The 20,410-nt window shown below is 44.3% G+C and overlaps 1 protein-coding gene across 36 annotated transcripts in view; it reads left to right on the top strand.

Moving 5' to 3' along the window:
• The window catches only part of UROS (uroporphyrinogen III synthase), a 51,448-nt gene that overhangs the window by 5,256 nt on the left and 25,782 nt on the right, over positions 1 to 20,410 (top strand). For 20 of the 36 annotated variants that reach the window (XR_012418269.1, XR_012418277.1, XR_012418276.1 and 17 more), the window contains exons 2-6: positions 4,719 to 4,862; positions 5,040 to 5,123; positions 6,483 to 6,579; positions 9,375 to 9,449; positions 14,747 to 14,821. Coding sequence is in view for 9 of the 36 variants with exons in the window: in XM_045362262.3 (XP_045218197.2) it covers positions 4,752 to 4,862; positions 5,040 to 5,123; positions 6,483 to 6,579; positions 9,375 to 9,449; positions 14,747 to 14,821 (442 nt within the window). In the remaining 27 variants the exon portion in view is untranslated. Of the gene's footprint in view, positions 1 to 4,606; positions 4,863 to 5,039; positions 5,124 to 6,482; positions 6,580 to 9,374; positions 9,450 to 14,746; positions 14,822 to 20,410 lie in introns of all 36 variants that reach the window. The other 16 variants (XR_012418275.1, XR_012418278.1, XR_012418273.1 and 13 more) reach the window with 2 other exon arrangements.

Genomic DNA, 20,410 nt, shown 5'->3' with positions numbered 1-20,410 from the left:
TTCATGCCAGCATCGATTTTATTACCTAAGAGAACCACAGATTAGAACCCAGGAGAAATATTTTCTCTGTTTACAATGGGTAGATGGATTTTGCTTTGGGGTGTTTGCATAACTAAACTAAGCACTTTGTACTACAGTGATCCTTTATATTTTTTACCTCTATTTTTCCCAAACATTTTCATATTCAAAGTGTATGTGAGGCATAATATAGCGTAGGGGGTTAAGAGCAGACTTTGGAGCCAAACTGATTGGGTGTGAATCCCAGCTTTGCCACCTAGCAGCTCTGAGACTTCAGATGAGTGTCATCCTCTGTACGCCTCAGCTTCCTTCTAAGCCTCGTAGACTTAATGCATGTGAAGCTCTTAGAATAGTGCCTGGGAGGCAGTAAGTGCTCAATAAATCTGTTCGCTGTTCTTACCTTCTTTGAGTCACTCAACCACCTTCAGGCTTGGTAGGGCAGAAGTTATTCCCATTTAATGTGGGAAAAAACAAGATCACACCATGGGTAAGTCATAAAGCTGGGACCAGAGGCCAGGTCCCTTGGCCCTTAGTCCTGTGCTTATTCTATGACACCATACTTCCTTCCTTACATTATCACCTTAGAGAAGGGAGAAGGTAAAAGGGCAAGCAGAAATGAGGAAAAGAGAGGAGAAATACATCTATAAGTTTGGGCATGGTGGCTCACGCCTGTAATCCCAGCATTTTGGGGTCCTGAGGCAGGTAGATCGCCTGAGCTCAGGAATTCGAGACTAGCTTGGACAACATGGTAAAACCCTATCTCTAAAAAAAAAAAAAAAAAAAAAAAATCTGTGAACAAGAAGCTTCCTGTTGCTATTAAGATACAATCCACATTCCCTAATATGACCCAACAAGACCCAGCAGACTTGGCCCTGCCTGCCTTGTTGCCATCCCTCACCACTCTGCCCTGTGCTCTCCAGCCACTGGGACTTATCGTTTCTCAGGTGAAGCGACCTCAGCATGTGCAGTGCACCAGCCCCTGCTCGGGCTTCAGGTACACTTCCACAAGGAAGCCTCTTTCCTTTGTGTTAAGTAGATATAGATTCGGCCACTCCAGCAGAGATCCAAATGAACAATGGCTAAAACAGGATAGGACTTGGCTTTTCTCTGATGCAAAAGTCCTAGCTGGAGTGGTAACTCTGTCATACAAAGGGGTCTGTGCTCCTTCTGTCTTGTTCCATCATCCCTAGGTTGTCCTCTGCGAGTATGAAGGAGCTGGCCACCCCATCCACATTCCAGCCAGAAACGGGGAGGGGAGGGACCAGCATTTCCTTCTAAGTGCAGGACTCACAAGTTTTGCACATCACTTCATCTTGCATCCTGTTGGCTAGAACCTAGTCACCTCTTGACATCTAACTACACATTGCTATTTTCAGCAACCATTGCCCGGTTAATGAGCGGTACCATTTCTATGAGGAGAAGGGAAGCGTAGATGTTTAGGGGCAACTGCCAATCTATACCACACCTCCCAGTCCCAATAAGATGTACCAGTTATGAATCTTGAATATTCTTTCATAAGACTTACTGCATTATTACTATGTTTTTACTGATTTATAAAGTACGTATTTGACCTTCCTATAAATATAATGATGTAGGGATCATATCACATGCCTAGTGCCTAGTACAGTTACTGTTCTAGAAAGATGTGATTTACTGATAGGATTAAACTGGACAAACCAAAAAAAGTTCAGGTAGGATTCAAAGAAGCAAGACACTTCTTTTCAGGCTGGTCCCAGCCATTTCAAACTAGGCTATAGACAGATAGTTTTGCCTAGAATTACATCGGCAAATCCTGATAACTCTGCAATATGAAGCCTTGATCCAGTCACCTCTTGACCTTGCCTTTGCTAAAGCCAGCACCCCTGCCACAACTCTGATTCAGTCACCGATGCCTTTCGACTAATTTACTATGACCCATGGGGTCCCTGTCCTTCCTTGCCCCAGAAGTCGGTGGTGTTTCTAAAGTGTAGATCCCATTACTGTCAATCCTGTCTTAAACCATTTCATGGGTTCCCTTTTCTCATGAAATCCAAAGCTTACCTTGTCCATTACACTTGAGCCACACCTACCCTTCTCTCCTGGGGATACCCAGGCCCCTTTCAGATACTTGAATATTTTCTCCGCACTGCTGCTGTCATTCAGATCATACATGCCAAAATGACTCAAATGTCAGCTCCCCAGAGGTCTCCCTGGACAGGTAACTAATTATCAGCACCCCAGTCACTCTACCAGATCACCTCATAGCACTTACTAGTTCTGAAATGAATACACACAGCCCCGGTAAATAATGCAGATCTAATTTTCCTGAGGGGGATTCCAGGCTTGGGATTTGGCGTCACTGCCTGAGAACTATTTAGAAACACTTGTGAGAGGCTGGCTTCTGGTATTTGAAAGCATTACAAGAACATTCTTTGAAAATGTGGGGATGATGTGGGATCTGTATCTCAGAGGCTAGATCCATCACGGAACAAGGTGTGGGGCTGAGGAGAGCCCTGTGGCCACAGGATTGCCTGCTTCCAAGCATTATGCATCTGCGTTTTAATCCCCACACTAATTGCTTGCTTTCTGTGCCACAAAAGGATTTATGCCTTAGACAAAAATGCCAAGTTTTACCTGCCATTCAGTGATGTACGGATTCCTGGAGCTGCCAAATTAGAAGGCGTATTAGAGTTCAATCAAAGAACAAGAACCAGTAAGAGATGTGTATGATTCCAAGGAACTGGCCTGTGCAACTGTGGGTGCTGGGAAGTCTGAATCCACAGTGCAAGCCAACAAGGAGGGCAGGCCTGCAGGAAGGGCGGTAGGGAGTCGCACAGGCTGGAATCTCTTCCTCAGGTCTGTTCTTAATGCCTTTGGACTGATTGAATCAGGCCTACCTGGGTTATCTAGGATAATCTCCCTTACTTAAAGCCAGTTGATGTATCTTATCTCCAAAATGCCTTCATAGCAACACCTAGAGTAGTGTTTGGAAAAACTGAGCACTAGAATCTTGTCAAGGTGACACAAAAGTGACCATTGCAGAAGGGTAGGCTCCTAATTTCTGTGTGAGACACATTTTAAGTAACTTCAGGAAGTGGCAGGAACCATACTGCCCATTCCTCCAAATCCCCTGTCTCTCTAGCTAACACCTTGATAACAGCAATATTAGAAGTTGATTTCATAATTATATTTGTTCACCAGGTTTGGTGCTTAGATACAAAGCAGTTAATTTTGAGCCAATTTTCCTAAAATGTTCCATAAATAATATAATACTCCAGAAATATATTCAGTAGTAATTTATAAGTGATGGCACCCAGAATTGGCACATTTCTGCTTCAAGCAATGTAGTCTGTTGACTCTTAGCAACCACTGTGTCATATTTATTAAGTAACTGGTGGGTCTGATGCCATTTATGGAATGATAATCTACATCTCAAGCAGATTTATTCTGCAGTTTCTCAGCAGCATTTATTGGTTGGTTGGTTGGTTGGTCGGTTGGTTGGTTGGTTGGTTGGTTGGTTGGTTGGTTGGTTGGTTGGTTGGTTTAGAGACAGGGTTTCACTCTGTTGCCCAGGCTGGACTGCAGTGGTAGGATCACGGCTCACTGCAACTTCCTCCTCCTAGGCTCAAGTGATCCTCCCAAGGAGCTGGAACTGTAGGTACATGCCACCAGGCCCGGCTAATTTTTTAATTTTTGGCAGAGATAGGGTCTCACCATAGTGCCCAGGCTGGGCTCAAGCGATCTGCCCACCTCAGCGTCCCAAAGTGCTGGAATTACAGGCATAAGCCACCGTGCCTGGCCAGCCTTTGGGATGATTATAATGTGCTCCACCCTGACCCCAATACAAGAGGAATATAGTTTCCATAGTTAAAAAAAAAAATTGTATAATACTGGAAGAGGTAAAGAAGAAAATAATCATTTTAACCACCACTCAGAAATAATATTTTGGTGCATATCCTTTCATGTATGTATGAAATCTATAAAATCATACTATTTATGTAATTCTGAATCTTGCTTTTTTCTTAACGTTGTTTTGTGATTAAATAATTCATGCAATTATTTGTGAATATTTTAATGATTTCATAGATCTGTAACATGATTTATTTAACCATTCTCATGATTGGATCTTTACATTCTTTCCAGTTATTTGTAATTCTAAAGAATTCTAGTGTGAGCATCTTTATGTTAATCATTGGACACATTTATGAGTATTGCTTTAGTATTCTTAGAAGTGAAATTACAGGAAGAAAGAGGATGAGGTATATAAGGCTTTTGATATCAACAAATCGTTTTCCAGGTTGTTAGACTCTTATGATACTTGACAACGTTTAGAAAACATCATTTAATAAGTAGAAGAGTCAATATAATTATTTCCTAAAGTGCTTTTGAGGTACTTAGCATATTTATCTTGAAATGGAAAAGCTGTTTATCTCCTTAAAATGTAAGATATCCATTTCTCTGTTTGTCGTTGATACAACCCTAAATTTGCATCAGTTCTCTTCCCCGAACCATAAATGTTTGGCATAGGACACTTGGCTTTCACTAATGGCTTTCATCTGTTTTTCCAAGTGATATCAACTGCTAACATGCTCTTTCTTGGCCTTATCAGTGACAGGGGTCTTCAGAAAGAACAAGCCCATTAGTGCTAAGTCATGGTGTAGGAGGGATGGATCTCTTCAACAAGCGTTTGATTGCCTTCTTCTTGTGTACCTTCCCATCAGAAATCGCTTAGGAAGAGTCTTTGAGATGTTAAGATGTTTCCTTGCTCTGTCACAGCACCCTACAAGGACTGCCAGGCAATAATGAAGGTTCTTTTACTGAAGGATGCTAAGGAAGACGACTGTGGCCAGGATCCGTATATCAGGGTAAGTGGCCTGAGACTCCTTAACCCACAGTGTCCTTTCTACTGAGTCAGGGGGCCTGGAGCGGGCAAGGGTGGGGTCTGCAGAACCTCAGAGGAACTGATGCAGAATAAATTGTTAATATTTCTTTATTTTAAAAACAGCCCTGGCCAATCCAGAACTATATTCTTTCATTTGCAGGAATTAGGATTATATGGACTTGAAGCCACTCTGATCCCTGTTTTATCATTTGAATTTTTGTCTCTTCCCAGTTTCTCTGAGAAGGTAAGTGCTGTTGTGACTAGGCACAATGTTAGTGTTTGATTTTTCCCTTGCCAGCTGAAGCCAGAGAGGGACTGTTTTACTGTCTCCTTATTTATTTTTTTTTTTTTTTTGAGACGGAGTCTCACTGTCACCCAGGCTGGAGAACAGTGGTCGGATCTCGGCTCACTGCAAGCTCTGCCTCCCAGGTTCACGCCATTCTCCTGCCTCAGCCTCCCGAGTAGCTGGGACTACAAGCGCCTGCCACCTCGCCCGGCTAGTTTTTTGTATTTTTTAGTAGAGACGGGGTTTCACCATGTTAGCCAGGATAGTATCCATCTCCTGACCTCGTGATCCTCCCGTCTCGGCCTCCCAAAGTGCTGGGATTACAGGCTTGAGCCACCGCGCTGGGCCCTTACTATCTCCTTATTTTATTCCCAAACTTTAAAACAAGGCAGCATAACTTCACCTGGCTCCAGGAGGCTGCTGCTGTTGGGAGGCTGTGAGTGAGCCTCTGTCAGCCCCTCCAGAAAGCCACCCAGACTCAGAGGCTGGGGCCAGGAGAGCAGGTCATGGTGAGAGCAGCAAACCTGCATTGCCCTCAGCAGTCCTAGAACCCTTTCACTCATCCTCTCATTTAATCTACCTCTCACCCCCAGCTTCTGCACAGCAGGCCAGGGAGGTGTTATTCTCCCATTTTAGAGATTGGGGTCCCAGATTAGGCAACTCAGCTAAGACCTCTAGCAAGTAAGAGACAGGGCTGGGACTCAAACCCAGGATATCTGCCCACAACTTCAGTTCTGCTTGCAGTGAGGAGTGATAAAAATTTCAGGAGACAAGTCCAGTAAAGCCTTCCAAATGCTTCAGAGTGAAAGTTCAGTGCCCACAGCTTCAGTGAAGTCAGATGTACACAGCAGCCCAGTGCCTGGCTCAGAGTAAACGTTCGTAGATGATATCACCATTATCCTCTTTGAAAATCAGGGCTTCAGCACTGATATCACCCCCTGAATATTCCCGTTTTTGTTACAGATTCGGGTCAAGTCTTCGCCCACTACCTGCACCCTACTCTAATCCCAGGCTGCGTCAGGCTTCCCTCTGTGCTGCAGTGCATTTATCATCCTGTGTTGCACTTGTCTCTGCCCTAGACTGGGAGCTTCCTGGGGGAAATACTGGGAATAAAAAATTCACCTGTGTATCCTAAAAGTCCTAGAGTAAATAGTTCCAGGCACATAGTAAGCACTCAGTAAGTGTTGGGGAGATTGGTGGAAGGAATTAGTTTACCTACTACTGTTGTGAAGCATTTGGAATTCTGAGTCATAGCTCCTTGGAAGATGTTGAACGTAGCCATTGTATAAAATGCCTTTATTGCTTTTTGGTGTGCAGCTTTCTCATCCTGAAGATTACGGGGGACTCATTTTTACCAGCCCCAGAGCAGTGGAAGCGGCACAGTTATGTTTGGAGAAAAACAATAAAACTGAAGGTGAGGGTGGGTCTGCTGTGGATTCCACTGGACATTTATTTACTCTTATTTCTCCTAGTGGGAGACTAAATTCCAGAAGCACCTGCACTTCTAAGAGAAATGAGTGCTTAGTGGTATCAGGTCACAGACTCTGCCTTGGGAAATAGGAGACAGGGCTGTCTCCTAAACTCCCAGACAGATGACCCTGAGGGGGACTTTCCCCTGCCTGTTCGTTGTTCACCTCCTAAGGACTGATATATCCCCTTAGAAGGTACCAGGCACCAGTTTCTTCCTCTGAAAATAGGATAAATACTACATTCCTGAAAGAGAGATGATGAAAAAAATGTAACTATGAGAAAATGGTCGGGGCCACCATGTCAGGCACTTAGTGACCCAGTCATCTCTTTGACTTGTCTTCCCACCTCCTTCTCTCACTATCAGAACAGTATGAAAATGGCAGTGCCCATTGGCAGAACCCTGGGTTTCAGCCTGAGCAAACACCTTGTTAATAAATGCAATTGAATAGCTTCCCAGCTAACATTTATGGAGTGCCTGTTGTATGTCAGACCCTGTATAATGAATACTTCATGTTCATTACCCCACTTAATCCTAGATAACAATCCAGAGGCACACATTGCTATGATCTTATGTCTTACGTTGCCATTGAGAAAACTGAGGCTGGGACAGTAAGCACAGAACAAGTCAGTGCACAGCCAGGCTTCACACTCGGGCCACCCACCTCCACAGTTACACTGATGGGTGGAGGCAGCGGGCAGAGTGGTTGTGCAAGGGCTTTGGAGTGAGTTAGGCCTGCGTTTATGCAGCCATTTGGACATTAATGAGTTCCTTGGCCTCTCACCATGGGATTATTACTAATAGTAATGGGATTATCTACTAGTAGTAGACTATTAGTTAGGTAGAACTTACTGAATGCTCACTCTGTGCGAGATGCTGTCCTGAATACTTCTTCCTGTGAGATAGATATGCTTAGTATTTTCACTTGTCAGATGAGGAGCCTGAAGAACAAAGGGTATGGGACTTTCCAGGCCCCCACAATGCATAAAGCACAAGTGCAGGATTCAAGCTGCAGAGTCTGAGTCCCGAAGGGAAGCATCCAGGACATTATCTGGAGCAGAGTGGGCATGGAGTAAGTGATGGTATGGAGTAAGTGACGGTGGTGAGTTCTGGTTATTCTGTCTCCACATTTAACTAGGCTTCGTTGTAGCCTAAACCTCCCACCTTCTTGGTGGTTTCATACACACGTTCACCTGCTGTTGAAAAGAAAGTCTGAGAACCTAAGAAACTCAGAGCCAGCCGGGCGCAGTGGCTCATCCTGTAATCCCAGCACTTTGGGAGGCCAAGGTGAGCAGATCACTTGAGGTCAGGAGTCCCAGACCAGCCTGGTCAACATGGCGAAACCCCATCTCTTCCAAAAAATACAAAAATTAGCTGGGTGTGGCGGCACATGCCTGTAGTCCCAGCTACTCAGGAGGCTGAGGCATAAGAACCACTTGAACTCAAAAGGCAGAGGCTGTGTGAGCCGAGATCGTCCTGTTATACTCTAGATTATACTGCAGATGGGGAAGCATGCGTACTCTTTCCCAGTGGTGCTCTGGTACTTTTTCTTGCAGCTGTATTTTTCCCTTTTGTATATGTTTTGAGGATGAAGATAATGAAAAAGAGGAAAACCCTAGAAAGGTCACTATAACTCTTTCTGGTGCTTTATAATAAAGTTTAAAATGCATTTTCCCATATATTTTCTTATTTTGATTATCATAACAACCATATGGAATAAGCAGTAGGAGTATAATTAATCCCAGTCACCTTGATGAAGAAACAGACAAGGTGCGTTAACTGACACCCGAGACACACACGTGAAGGGACAGAGCCGGCTCCGTGGCAGGCTTTCCGACTCCACCCAGTGCTCACTCCAGTTGTTCTGCTCTGAGGCTTGGAAAGTGGTTTGTTTACATGCTATGGATAAGTTTTGAATAAGTACTATTGATATTTGTGGGGTAGGAAGCAAAGTGGAACTCAATCTTTGGTTACTATTTCAAAGGGAATTTCCCTTGATGTAAAGGGTAGAGGAATAATGCTCTTGAATTTAAGGGAAGGTTATGCTCATGACCAGAGTTTAGAAAGGAAGAACTATTATTTCTCTGTTTTCTAAAAATGTAATGAATGCCCAGTAGCTGTATGATATATTTATACAATCCATTTTCGCTTTGTATTTCTTTAATCTATATTTAAAGATTTTGTTTGATCATAAAATGATAATATTCTGTATCAAATTGTGTTTGTTAATTGATCTGAAATTTATTATTTTTACTTTGGTGTGATGGATAAATGAACCGTCTCCTCTGAGATTACAGTTTGCTGACTGCTTTCAGATTTATGTCCCAAATAAACCAATTGGATTTCTTTGTAAGACATTTAAGTTGCTTTTTTTAAATGACCAGTGTCTTTTTCTTTAAAGGTCTAGATTTAAATGTGTTTAATTTCACTATGCAAATTTAATTATTCAAGTTATGTTGATTTCCTGGTTCCCATTAAAATTCTTCTAGTACCAACTGTGGAAATAAGCTAATATTTCAAGCAAGGAATACTAAAACATTTATGAAAGCAATTTTTTAAAAATTGCCTATAAAACATGAACAAAGTGAAAATGAAATTTTAGTTTGAGATGCTCTTCTTCACATTTGGTTACTAATAGTTTGCTTTGCTCACAGTTTCTTAGGGTCAACAAGCAGCCTTGGGCAATAGTCCAAATGGCCACTTAGGTATTAACAATTCACATATAATTTCATGTTTTACAGTCTGGGAAAGGTCTCTGAAAGAAAAATGGAATGCCAAGTCAGTGTATGTGGTTGGAAATGCTACTGCTTCTCTAGGTAAGAAGTCAAGGTAAAAATAAAACAACAAAAAATGGCTTAGCCTTTTCAGTTTTAAAAAACACTTTAACTCAGTTTAAAAATATTATTTTTTGCTTATTAAATTTGCAAAAATTAATTAAATATATTTAATTGATAATTATATTGATAAGAATGCAATGAAACAAATATATTCAATCATTTCCAAATGGCATTAAAAATTGGTTTACATCTTTTGAGAACCACTTGGTCAGTATGTATGCAAAAGCTTTATTAAAATGTTTGTACCCACTTTGGGAGGCCGAGGTGGGCAGATCATGAGGTCAGGAGATCGAGACCATCCTGGCTAACACGGTGAAACCCTGTCTCTACTAAAAAAAAATTCAAAAAAATTAGCCGGGCATGGTGGCGGATGCCTGTAGTCCCAGCTACTTGTTAGGCTGAGGCAGGACAATGGCGTGAACCCGGGAGGCGGAGCTTGTGGTGAGCTGAGATCACGCCACTGCACTCCAGCCTGGGCAACAGAGCCAGACTCCGTCTTGGAAAAAAAAAAATGTTTGTACCCATTGGCTGACTAATTCCATTGTGAATGTACATAATGCCACTGAATTATGCACTTAAGTGGTTAAAATGGCAAATTTTATGTTATATTTTTACTATAACTTTTTTAAAAGCCTAAATCTCCAGATAGTGATATTATCATTGGTTTTTATACTTTTCTTAATATTTTGTGCATTTTTCCAGTCTTGAGTTTATTCTTTTTAAAGCATAAAATGTAAATAGTAATCATTAAAAATTAACATTAAACATTTTATATACTTAAAACAATGCTTAGCAATTGTCATAAATTAGCCTGTAACTTTGTTTCAGAAAGTTCAATTTGTCCAGTGAATTTGAAAATATTAGAGAAGTGTGTAAATGAGTGAAAATTGTTTAACAGTTAAAAGCACATTTTCCAGAGAACAAAATGAAGTTGGGGAAGAAACCAGTTGGGAGTTGCTAAGCTAATTAAAAGACTATTCCTAGATCTTCTGAGCAGCATGACTTTTACTATAAGCTCAGCAGATCAGCCAGGGAAAGGGAATCAGTGGCTTGGTTGCCAAGGAAACCGTCTTCCCTCCCGCACATCTCCCCCCAAAAATAAGTTAAGAATTTGCTTGTTACTTTCTTTTATCATTTTTTCCTGAATGAGGAAAGAAAATAGACAGTTTCTTTCATTCTCTATATTTGTTACCAAAAACTCAACTGTCAAATATACAGTATATTTGTACACTTTCCAAACTTTCACACATTCACGGATAAGCAAACATTTTGAGCATCACATGCCCTTCAGTTTGATTTCAGTAGCATCACTATGCATTTTGCTGTCACTGTCCTGTCATATGAGAAGAAAACAAGAAAAAAGACTATGAGATACAATGATGAGCATCTATGTCTTGAGACTTAGAGTGGCTGAGAGAGGACCATATCAAGTGCAACACAAACAGCAGGGCCTTGGTCTCAGGCACTCACTGGACTCAGTCTGGTCTCTGTTTATTCACTTGTGAAGGAAAAGGACATGTTGTAATTGCAGGGAACATATTATCAAAGGAGAGAGGAAATTAGAAATTTTGTAACTTTTAAAAATGTCTTTGAAAGGAAACCACATTTTTCCTTAACATGAAAGTCAATCACCCAACTTTGAACATTCTATTTTAGCTCACCTTTTCAGACATAATAATGTACAAAGGAGCTCTTTTGAGTAGGGTACAGGGAGGAGGCATTGCTTGAACTCTGAGGTTTCTGTTCAAGTAGAATCTCAGCAGGAACCTGGAGAGTTATCAGAAGTTGAGCACCAATAGCTGGGAGGAGACCAGGCCCAATGTATTAGTCATCTTTGCTGTGTAACAAATTACCCCCAAATTACCCCCAAAACTTACTAGCTAGAAACAAGCATTTATCATCTCAATGTTTCTGTGGGCCAGAATCTGGGCATGATTTAGTGGGGTTCTCTGTAACCAGGCCATAGTCAAGCTGGTGATCAGGGCTACAGACAACTTGAGGCTTGACTTGGGAGGGGAGGGTCTGCTTCCAAAATCACTCACATAGCTGTAAGTGGGCCTCAGAAGATCTGCTTCCCAGCTCATTCACATGGGCATCTCGAGAGGGCTACCTAAGACCTGGCAGCTGGCTTCCCCTGTCACAAGGCAATCCAAGAGAGAGCGAAAGAGAGCACCTACCACTGAAGCCACAGTCTTTTTATAACCTAATCTTGGAAGTGGCATCCATCTCTTCTGCATTTCTTTTTTTTTTTTTTTTTTTTTTTTTTTTTTTTTTGAGACGGAGTCTTGCTCTGTGCCCCAGGCTGGAGTGCAGTGGCGCGATCTCAGCTCACTGCAAGCTCCGCCTCCCGGGTTCACGCCATTCTCCTGCCTCAGCCTCCCAAGTAGCTGGGACTACAGGCGCCCGCCACCTCGCCCGGCTAATTTTTTGTATTTTTTAGTAGAGACGGGGTTTAGCCAGGATGGTCTCGATCTCCTGACCTCGTGATCCGCCCGTCTCGGCCTCCCAAAGTGCTGGGATTACAGGCTTGAGCCGCCGCGCCCGGCCTCTTCTGCATTTCTTTTTGCTTGAATCAAGTCAGTCCAGCCCACACTCAAGTGGAGGGATGACACAGGGGCATGTATCACAGGGATCATTAGGAGCCACTTTACACTGCCCATAAGCCCTCTGGTCAAGAGCCACCCCTGGCTCCCTAGAGCCTGGGAATCAGGTTAAGGAAGTTGGACATTTGAAGCAAAGAGAAGATAAAGTAGACATTTTCTTGAAATAGAAATGAAAACAAGGTTCCAGTGAATAGCAAGGAGTTTTGCTGTGGAAATCCAGTGAGAGAAGATGCCAGTATTTTTTTATAAATGTTGCAACCTGACCTAATTTTACACGAATTAATGATTAATAATAGATGGCAAATAGTACATGCTGGCTGGGTGTGGTGGCTCACACCTGTAATCCTAACACTTTGGGAGGCTGAGGCGGGCAGATCACTTGAACTTAGGAGTTCAAGATCCGCCTGGGCAACATAGTGAAACCCTGTCTCTATTTATTTAAAAGTAAATTTTTTTCAAAAGTACATGCTAGTAACGTTATACAGTAAGTCCTCACTTAACATTGTTGATAGATTCTTGGAAACTGCCACTTCAAGTGAAAGGAGGTATAATGAAACAAATTTTTTTCCTCACCAATGTTGTAATGAAAACATGTTGAATGAAATGATGTTATTCAAGGACCTGCTGTGTTTTGTTTCACTTACAGTGGCAATTTCCAAGGATGTATAGTTGACATTAAGTGAGGACTTATTGTACTTGATCTACATAAAATCTGAGAACACTATTTGGTTCGATAATATGTGCATATTTTAATAACATTTTAATTTGTATTGAAGAAGCAAAGATGTCTGGCTTGTGGGTTGAACCTTGCAACTCAGCCAGCCAGATCATAGGAAAGCCTTCCATTTGGCTGCCCAAAGGTCAGGTGCCCCAACTTTCCCTTCTGATTGCAAGGTTGGACCTGGGCGCCATTTAGTAGCCACTGTTGCTTGACCTTGTAAACCCAGACCAGTGATGTCACAGAAGATAGTTTAGCAATTAACAACTTGGAAAGACTCTTTGTACCAGCCTGGGCAACATGGTGAGATCTCTTCTCTACCAAAAGTAACAAAAATTAGCCAAACTTGGTAGTACATTCTTATAGTCCCTTTAACTGTGGCAGTCAGTGTCTTAATCTCTCAAATGTCAAAAATACTCTCAGGTTTATTTAACACAATTGGAAACAATTTGAAGTTTCACTGTCAGCTTTTACTTGGGCAGAGCCCTTAAGATGGGCTTGCCCAGCCAGAGTGTTGATTGAAATGTTGTACTGACTTGAAGCAGAGTCAGTCTTGCCACATGCAGGGACTGAGACCTTAAACCAAATATGCATTCCCCAAACATTTCTTGAGAGCCTTCTGTGGACTGTGGGGTGGACCAGGTTGCCCCAGTGTCTGCCCTCACAAATAGAGCTGGCCACTGCTTAATAGCTTCCTTCTCTCTCAACTACAGTAGTAATTGTTTTGCTCACAGGGTTGTGGTGTAAGGATCAAATGAGCAAGTGCTTACTTTGTGATTAGCAAAGCTATGTATGAGAGTTAATGTTCTGGTTATGGTTATTATTGTTTCATTACTTGGGAAAAATGCATATTTATGTCAATATTGATTACCAGTGTCACTGCTAAGTTCTTATGTCTCAGTTCAGTTCCTGTGGGGTTTTTACAGATTTTTTTGTTTGCTTTTGTTTTTAATGCATTTAGCTCTTAACTCAGAGAGGAGGTCCAGCCTGGGTTGCCACTGTAGCATAAGCAAGGGCTTAGTTCCTGAACTGAGTTTATGGCTTTATTTTTCTTTGATTCAGCATGTTTTTAATGATCCATAAGTTAAAAGCTGCTGGTGTTTTTATTAAAGGTACCATTTGTTACTAACCAGCCTCTGTGTGACTCCTAAGTGGAAAGCCCACAGCACTTCCTTCCTCAGAGGCATTTGGCATTCCTGTGAGCAGGTAACAGTGTTGACTGAGCCAGCCCCTGGGGCCTCCCTTCATCAGCACGCTTTGTGGAGTGGCCAAGTGTTTGCTGTCTGGAAAAGGGCAGGGGGAGCCTGCATCTGTTAGCTTCTTGCTTGGTTCATGAATAGGGTCTCACAGAAGTGCTGGTATAGCCCCTCATCTTCAACGACTTGTGTTTGTAGTGCTGTGGGTCCCTGTTAGCAGATTATTATGAAACCTTTCCTCCCCCTCCTTCCATTTTAGTTTGGCCGTATCAAGCCATGACGCCTTTCTGGATGTGGTCTGGCCACATCCTCCCAACAAAACGAAGGCTCTGTAATGCCGATTCCTGCAAAAAGTACCAAATGCCCATCATCTCCTTCCTGACTGAAGAGAAAACAGCCTTTGTTGAGCTCCTCCTAGATGGCAAGCAGTTTGCTCTTATTATCTGACACAGTCCTTAAAACAGTTCCATATGGTTGGTGTTTCCCCCTCTTGTAGATGAGTTATGTGCGGCTCAGGGGAGGTAGTTAGGGCTGTCCTTTCCCTTACCTAACCTACACAACTGGGATGCAGGTACCAGGACCTGATGCTTTCTCATCTGAACAGACACTTGCGATCTTCCCTCAGTGGCTTTCAAGAAAAGACATCCTCTATGTGATTTGTAAACTGCATACCTATGTATTTGCACATTAAAAAATAACGCTGGAACAAAAGGACTTCAATAACCATGTTAAGAAATACATTTCTTTGTTGTTTTTCAGTGAGTAAAATTGGCCTGGATACAGAAGGAGAAACCTGTGGAAATGCAGAAAAGCTTGCAGAATATATTTGTTCCAGTAAGTAGAAAAAGATCACTCCAAATGAAGCCCATTTATTTTTTGTTGTCCTCACAGCCACTACCTAGGGAAAAGAATATTTTCTCAGTGCATACTTGGTGGTGAGATTGATCGGTGAGCAGCGTGTAACCCACTCTGGGACCATAGCCTATTTGTATTTGTGTATGTCTATACTTGTGTGAGGTTTAGCCCACTTCCTTCTACCTCCATACCAAAGAACTTGACTAGAACATAACACAAAATAAAACATCTGGGAGATAAAACCAGAGGAGAGGTCACCTGAGGGATTCCAAAGAGAGCAGAGGCAGGAGGTGTGAGTGGGTGCTCTCCCCTTCCAGAGGACTGTCCTTTCCCTTCTCAGGAGCTACTTCCATCTCTGAACTCCCTCCCCCAGCTTGCTCCCAGGTAAAGAGCTGACTCATCATTGGGCTGCCTTTGGACTTGGACTTCAAATGGCACTTGTTCTAGGGGTGTTTGCATTTAAATGGGGACTTAGTCTTAAAGTAATTATGGAGTTTTAGGCTTCAGAAGATAGGCAAAAATTCTCGGAGCAAGAGAGATGGGAAGGCTGAACATCTGCTTGTAGCGCAGCCCCACCTCTAAGGTGCATGTCTCTTCCCCTCTCTTCCCTGCATGTCCAGTACAACCACAAGCTCTTTCCCCCTTGTCATTTGACTCCCCCCTGCTGTAGGTGTAAGATCACACACCCCCATGAGAGGACGAAGTAGAATCATCTTGTCTTAGATGGCTGAAGAGGAGGAAATCCCAGCTTTCCTAGAGATCATGAGCTGGCAGACTTCATTGGTTAAGGATATTTTAGGCTTTGCAGGCAAATGGTCTGTCAGAACTACTAATCCCTGCAAGAGAAGCATGAGAGCAGCCAGAGGAAATACACACACAGTGTGCTTGGCTTTGACCCCAGGCTGGAGTTTTCTGACACCTTTCTAAAACTCCTTGAGTGTCTGCTGAGCTGCGAGGCCAGGGTCAGATGAACTGCTGACAGCCGAGAGTTTGCTCTAAGGTTGGCCCTGGGGTGGTGATATCAGGATGAGTGGTGCCGGGAGAGAGTACACCTTAAATAGGTCTTTTTATGGCTTCTGAAACAGTGATAGATGGTGCTGTTTCCGGCAAAACAAAGTATTTGTGTTATTAAAAAAAAAATCCTAAAGGTGATGTTGGCCTTTCTTGACATGCAAACTTGTACACTATGTCTTATAAGGCATTACTTATAAGTCTTATGCATAAGTCATTGCTGTTACCCGAAGGTTCTCTAGCTTATATTTTTCTATGTGTTACTGGGAGCTTGTTCTAGAGAAAGTCCTGCATCTTTTTCTACACTGTGGTCTGAGGATCCCTGGAGCTCAATTAGGCCCCTGACAGAGTTGTCTGGGGTGGGGGCGGAGTGAGCAGTCAGGGAACAGCAGAGATGCTGCCGGGCTCAGTGGATGCTTCCCAAGTTCTCCAATTCTTCTTTTTCCTCTTTTCCAATTTCTTTTAAAAATAACTTCATTGCACCTTTCTTGTGTCACTGTATGCTCTATGTTAACATTGAAGACTAGCATTTATTGAGTGTCCAGCGTGTCTCAGGTACGTAGACACGTGGCCTGCATGATGTCATTTAATCTTCACCATCACCCCATGGAGTCAGAATCATCTCCACTGCAAGCTGTACTGTCCAGTATGGGAGCCACTAGCCACAAATGGCTATTTAAATGTAAATGTAAATTAATTGAAATTAAATACAGTTGAAAATTTAGTTCTTCAGTCACACTGGGTACATTTCACAAGCTTAGTTGTCACTGTGGCCAATGGCACCAAATTGGACCACACAGAACGTTCCCATCCTCGACCAAATTTCTTTCTGACTGTGCTGCTATAGAGACTTTTGAGGGACCAAGGCACAGATCTTGTCCAAGGTCACAAGCTATGAAGTGGCAAGCTGGAATTCACACTCAGCACAGCAAGGCCACTGCTCATCCCATGGCCCATCACATTCAGAGGCCTGACTGGCACCTGTTCCATGCCGACCTGCCCTCAAGGAGATGCTGGCCGAGCACCTCCATCCACTCTGATTTAGAGTGACTGGGGCTCCTGCAGGGGTGAAGACTTAAGTGTGCTTGACTCTGGTGGGCAGAGGCTTAAGGAGCCTCCAGTTTAGAGGAGCTACAGGCCTTTTCTGGCCACTCAGATGAATAAGCTCTAGTCTTAGTGTTTCAGCCACTTGGCAATCCTGAGCCTGTGCCCTCCTTAGTTCACTGGATGTGCATTCATCGGCTCAGACAGGGCTTTCAGGCATTGACGCATTGACTGACACCTCCCTTGCCCCACCCCCCATATTCCTCCCACATCACAGGAGAACAAGTCAGTTCAATATGGTTCGGCAGATGTTTACCCAGGAGCACCTGTGTGCCAGGCCCTTTGCAGGGCATAGGGACTGAAGAGGAGTTTGACTCCATTCCTGTCTTCTGGAAGCTCCCAGCCTAGGTGGGGCTGGAGGTGGGGATAGGGTGGGGAACATAGACATCAGTAACCATTATAAGGCAGGATAGAGTAAGTGACCAGAAGAGGTATGAACAGTTTTTGTATGGTGGGCCTGCTATTAAGATATCTGTTTCTACCTATAAAACACTCAGGATACCAAATAGGTGGGGATTTTTCTCATACCAATGACCAGTGCTACAGATACGAGCTGGGTGTCCTACAACTTTCTTTTTTTTTTTTTTTTTTTGAGACGGAGTCTCGCTCTGTCGCCCAGGCTGGAGTGCAGTGGCCGGATCTCAGCTCACTGCAAGCTCCGCCTCCCGGGTTCACGCCATTCTCCTGCCTCAGCCTCCCGAGTAGCTGGGACTACAGGCGCCCGCCACCTTGCCCGGCTAGTTTTTTGTATTTTTTTAGTAGAGACGGGGTTTCACCGTGTTAGCCAGGATGGTCTCGATCTCCCGACCTCGTGATCCGCCCGTCTCGGCCTCCCAAAGTGCTGGGATTACAGGCTTGAGCCACCGCGCCCGGCCGGTGTCCTACAACTTAATTTTGACATTGCCCAGAATTAACCCAGACCCCACAGTTTCAGGGCTCAGTCTTAGCAAACTGTCCCCCACTTTAGATACAAGTATTGGATGCTGAGGGACCTCTGTCCAAGTTGGCTACAAGTCAGGAGTTCCCACGACTCCCTACTCAGGTTCAGTAATTTGCTAGAATGGCTCACAGAACTCAGGGAAACACTTATGTGTACTGATTTTTAGAAAGGAGATAGTAAGGACACAGATAAACAGCCAGATGAAGAGGTCTGGAAGGGTCCTGAGCACACAGGAGCTTCTGCGCCGATGGAGTTGGGATGCACCACCCTCCTGGCACGTAGATGTGTTCACCAACCCAGAAGCTCTCCAAACTCATAGTTGAGGGTGGAGATTCCATTATGTAGGTACCATTGTTTAAATCATTGACCCCTGGTGACTAACCCCATCTCTAACCCTTTGATCACATGGTTCCCTCTGGCCTTCAGCCCCCATCCTGAAGTTTTTAGGGGCCACCACCAGTCACCTCATTAGCACAAACTCCAGTATGTTTAAAAGAGGTTTATTATGAATGACAAAAGATGCTCCTCTCACCTCTTATCAGGAAGTCCTCGGGTTTTAGAAGCTCTGCGTCAGGAACAGAGGAAAACAAAATATTTCCTCTTGTATCAAACTAACATGGCAGGGTTTCCAAAAGAAGGCAGAGGTCTTCAGGAAAGTCTGTACAAAAGGCATGGCCTCCTCTCCACCGAGAAGGGTAGGCCCTCCCTTAGGCAGTCGCCATGGCCAAGGCTTCCCACTCGGAGGGAGCCACCGAGCAGAGACGTGGAAGGAGAGGGGTTTCCTGGAGAGTACGGCATGGCAGGGGCAGTGGGTGGCAAGCTGGGGAGCCCTGAGTAGCCTCTGAGAGTCGACGGAGCCTGGAGGCACCGGGCCTTACGTTAGCCTCTGCGGGTCAGACTCAGGCTGGATTGGTCCTCCCTGGGCCAAGACAGGAACACAGCACTGCCTGCTCCCTCTTAGTGGGAGGGCATCCCAAGCTGCAGCCAGGAATGGGCCCAAAAGGCAGTCACTGGATTAGGACCCAGTTCTCTTGTTCCTGGGACATTTTAGGAATGTCTCTGAAATTTATCCCTTAAGTAAAAAAAGCATTTTTTTTTTTTTTTTTTTTTTTTTGAGACGGAGTTTCGCTCTGTCACCCAGGCTGGAGTGCAGTGGCACGATCTTGGCTCACCGCAAGCTCCGCCTCCCTGGTTCATGCCATTCTCCTGCCTCAGCCTCCCGAGTAGCTGGGACTACAGGCGCCTGCCACCACGCCCGGCTAATTTTTTTATATCTTTAGTAGAGACGGGGTTTCACCGTGTCAGCCAGGATGGTCTCGATCTCCTGACCTTGTGATCTGCCCGCCTTGGCCTCCCAAAGTGCTGGGATGACAGGCGTGAGCCACTGCGCCCGGCCAAAAGGGCATTTTTTTAAACCTACAGAGGCTTTGCAACCTAAGAGCAGGGCCTGGGGCTCTGTGGCAGGTCTTGCCTTGAAGGGAGCCGTCTTCCCACAGCTCCGTGTGCTACAGGGCTTGCTGGCAGGCAGCTTCCGCAGGGGTCCTGGAGGCTCTGGGGGCATAACAGAAATACTATAAGGGAGTCCGAGGGCCCGTTACGAGTCCGACATACATTGGCATTTTGTGCATGCCTCTAATTGTCTGACGTATTGTGGTACTGAGCTGTGACATGGGAATGATTACTAGACCTGCTTTTGCTCATGAAGAAACTGAGCTCAGAGAGGGAAAACTTGTCCAGAGGAACAGAGCTAATAGTGCTAGGCTGGGGCTCAAACCTAGGACTGGCTGACTCCAAAGCTCTTCCTGTTTCCTTCGCTCTGTGTGCTTCTAAAAGGTACTTAGTCCAAAATATGCTCAATTCTCTTCCATCAGTGAAGAAGTCAAAGGAATCTTCTGAAGTGAAGAAAGTGGGTTCTAGGAGCTCATCCCACTAGTTTGTGGGTTTGATTGCCCTTGTGCTGATGAATCATTGGAGTAATATCTGTGGTTTAGCCACATCCTTGGTGGCAAGGCGGTGAGGAAAGCCCCTGAGGGTGAGGCCAGCCTGAGCCCCAAGGGAAAGGGGATGCTAGGACCCCCTGCCTCCGCTCATCTCTAGGAGCACACAGGGACTCACACAGATGCCTCAGTCTGCACTGCTGGGAGTTCGTGCCATCTCAGACCTACCCTCCCTACCCGGGCTATACATAAAGAGATACTGCTAGGCTTTCTCTAGAACATTTCATGAGCCAGCACTGTGAGACATTTTCAAGCTAAAAACATACAGTTCAAGAGACTGTAATCCATGGTAGAAAGTGTTCACCATTTGCTGCTAGTAAAGACGGTTGGCCCTGTCCTTCTCTGGCCACTTGTGCCACATGATGTTCCCGGGAGAGGCCTCTCCATGCACCAGTGTGGAGAAGCCCTCTGGAGGCCAATTCAAAGAGCACCTGAGGCCAAGCAGCTGAAAGGAAAAGGCCTGATGGCCAACGTGTTGCTTTCTGTGGAATGTTCCAGACTGTGGATTGCTGGCGG

The sequence above is a fragment of the Macaca fascicularis genome, chromosome 9, assembly GCF_037993035.2.
Source record: "Macaca fascicularis isolate 582-1 chromosome 9, T2T-MFA8v1.1".
In the NCBI taxonomy this organism is placed as follows: domain Eukaryota; kingdom Metazoa; phylum Chordata; class Mammalia; order Primates; family Cercopithecidae; genus Macaca; species Macaca fascicularis.
This window is presented reverse-complemented; position numbering and strand designations above follow the sequence as displayed.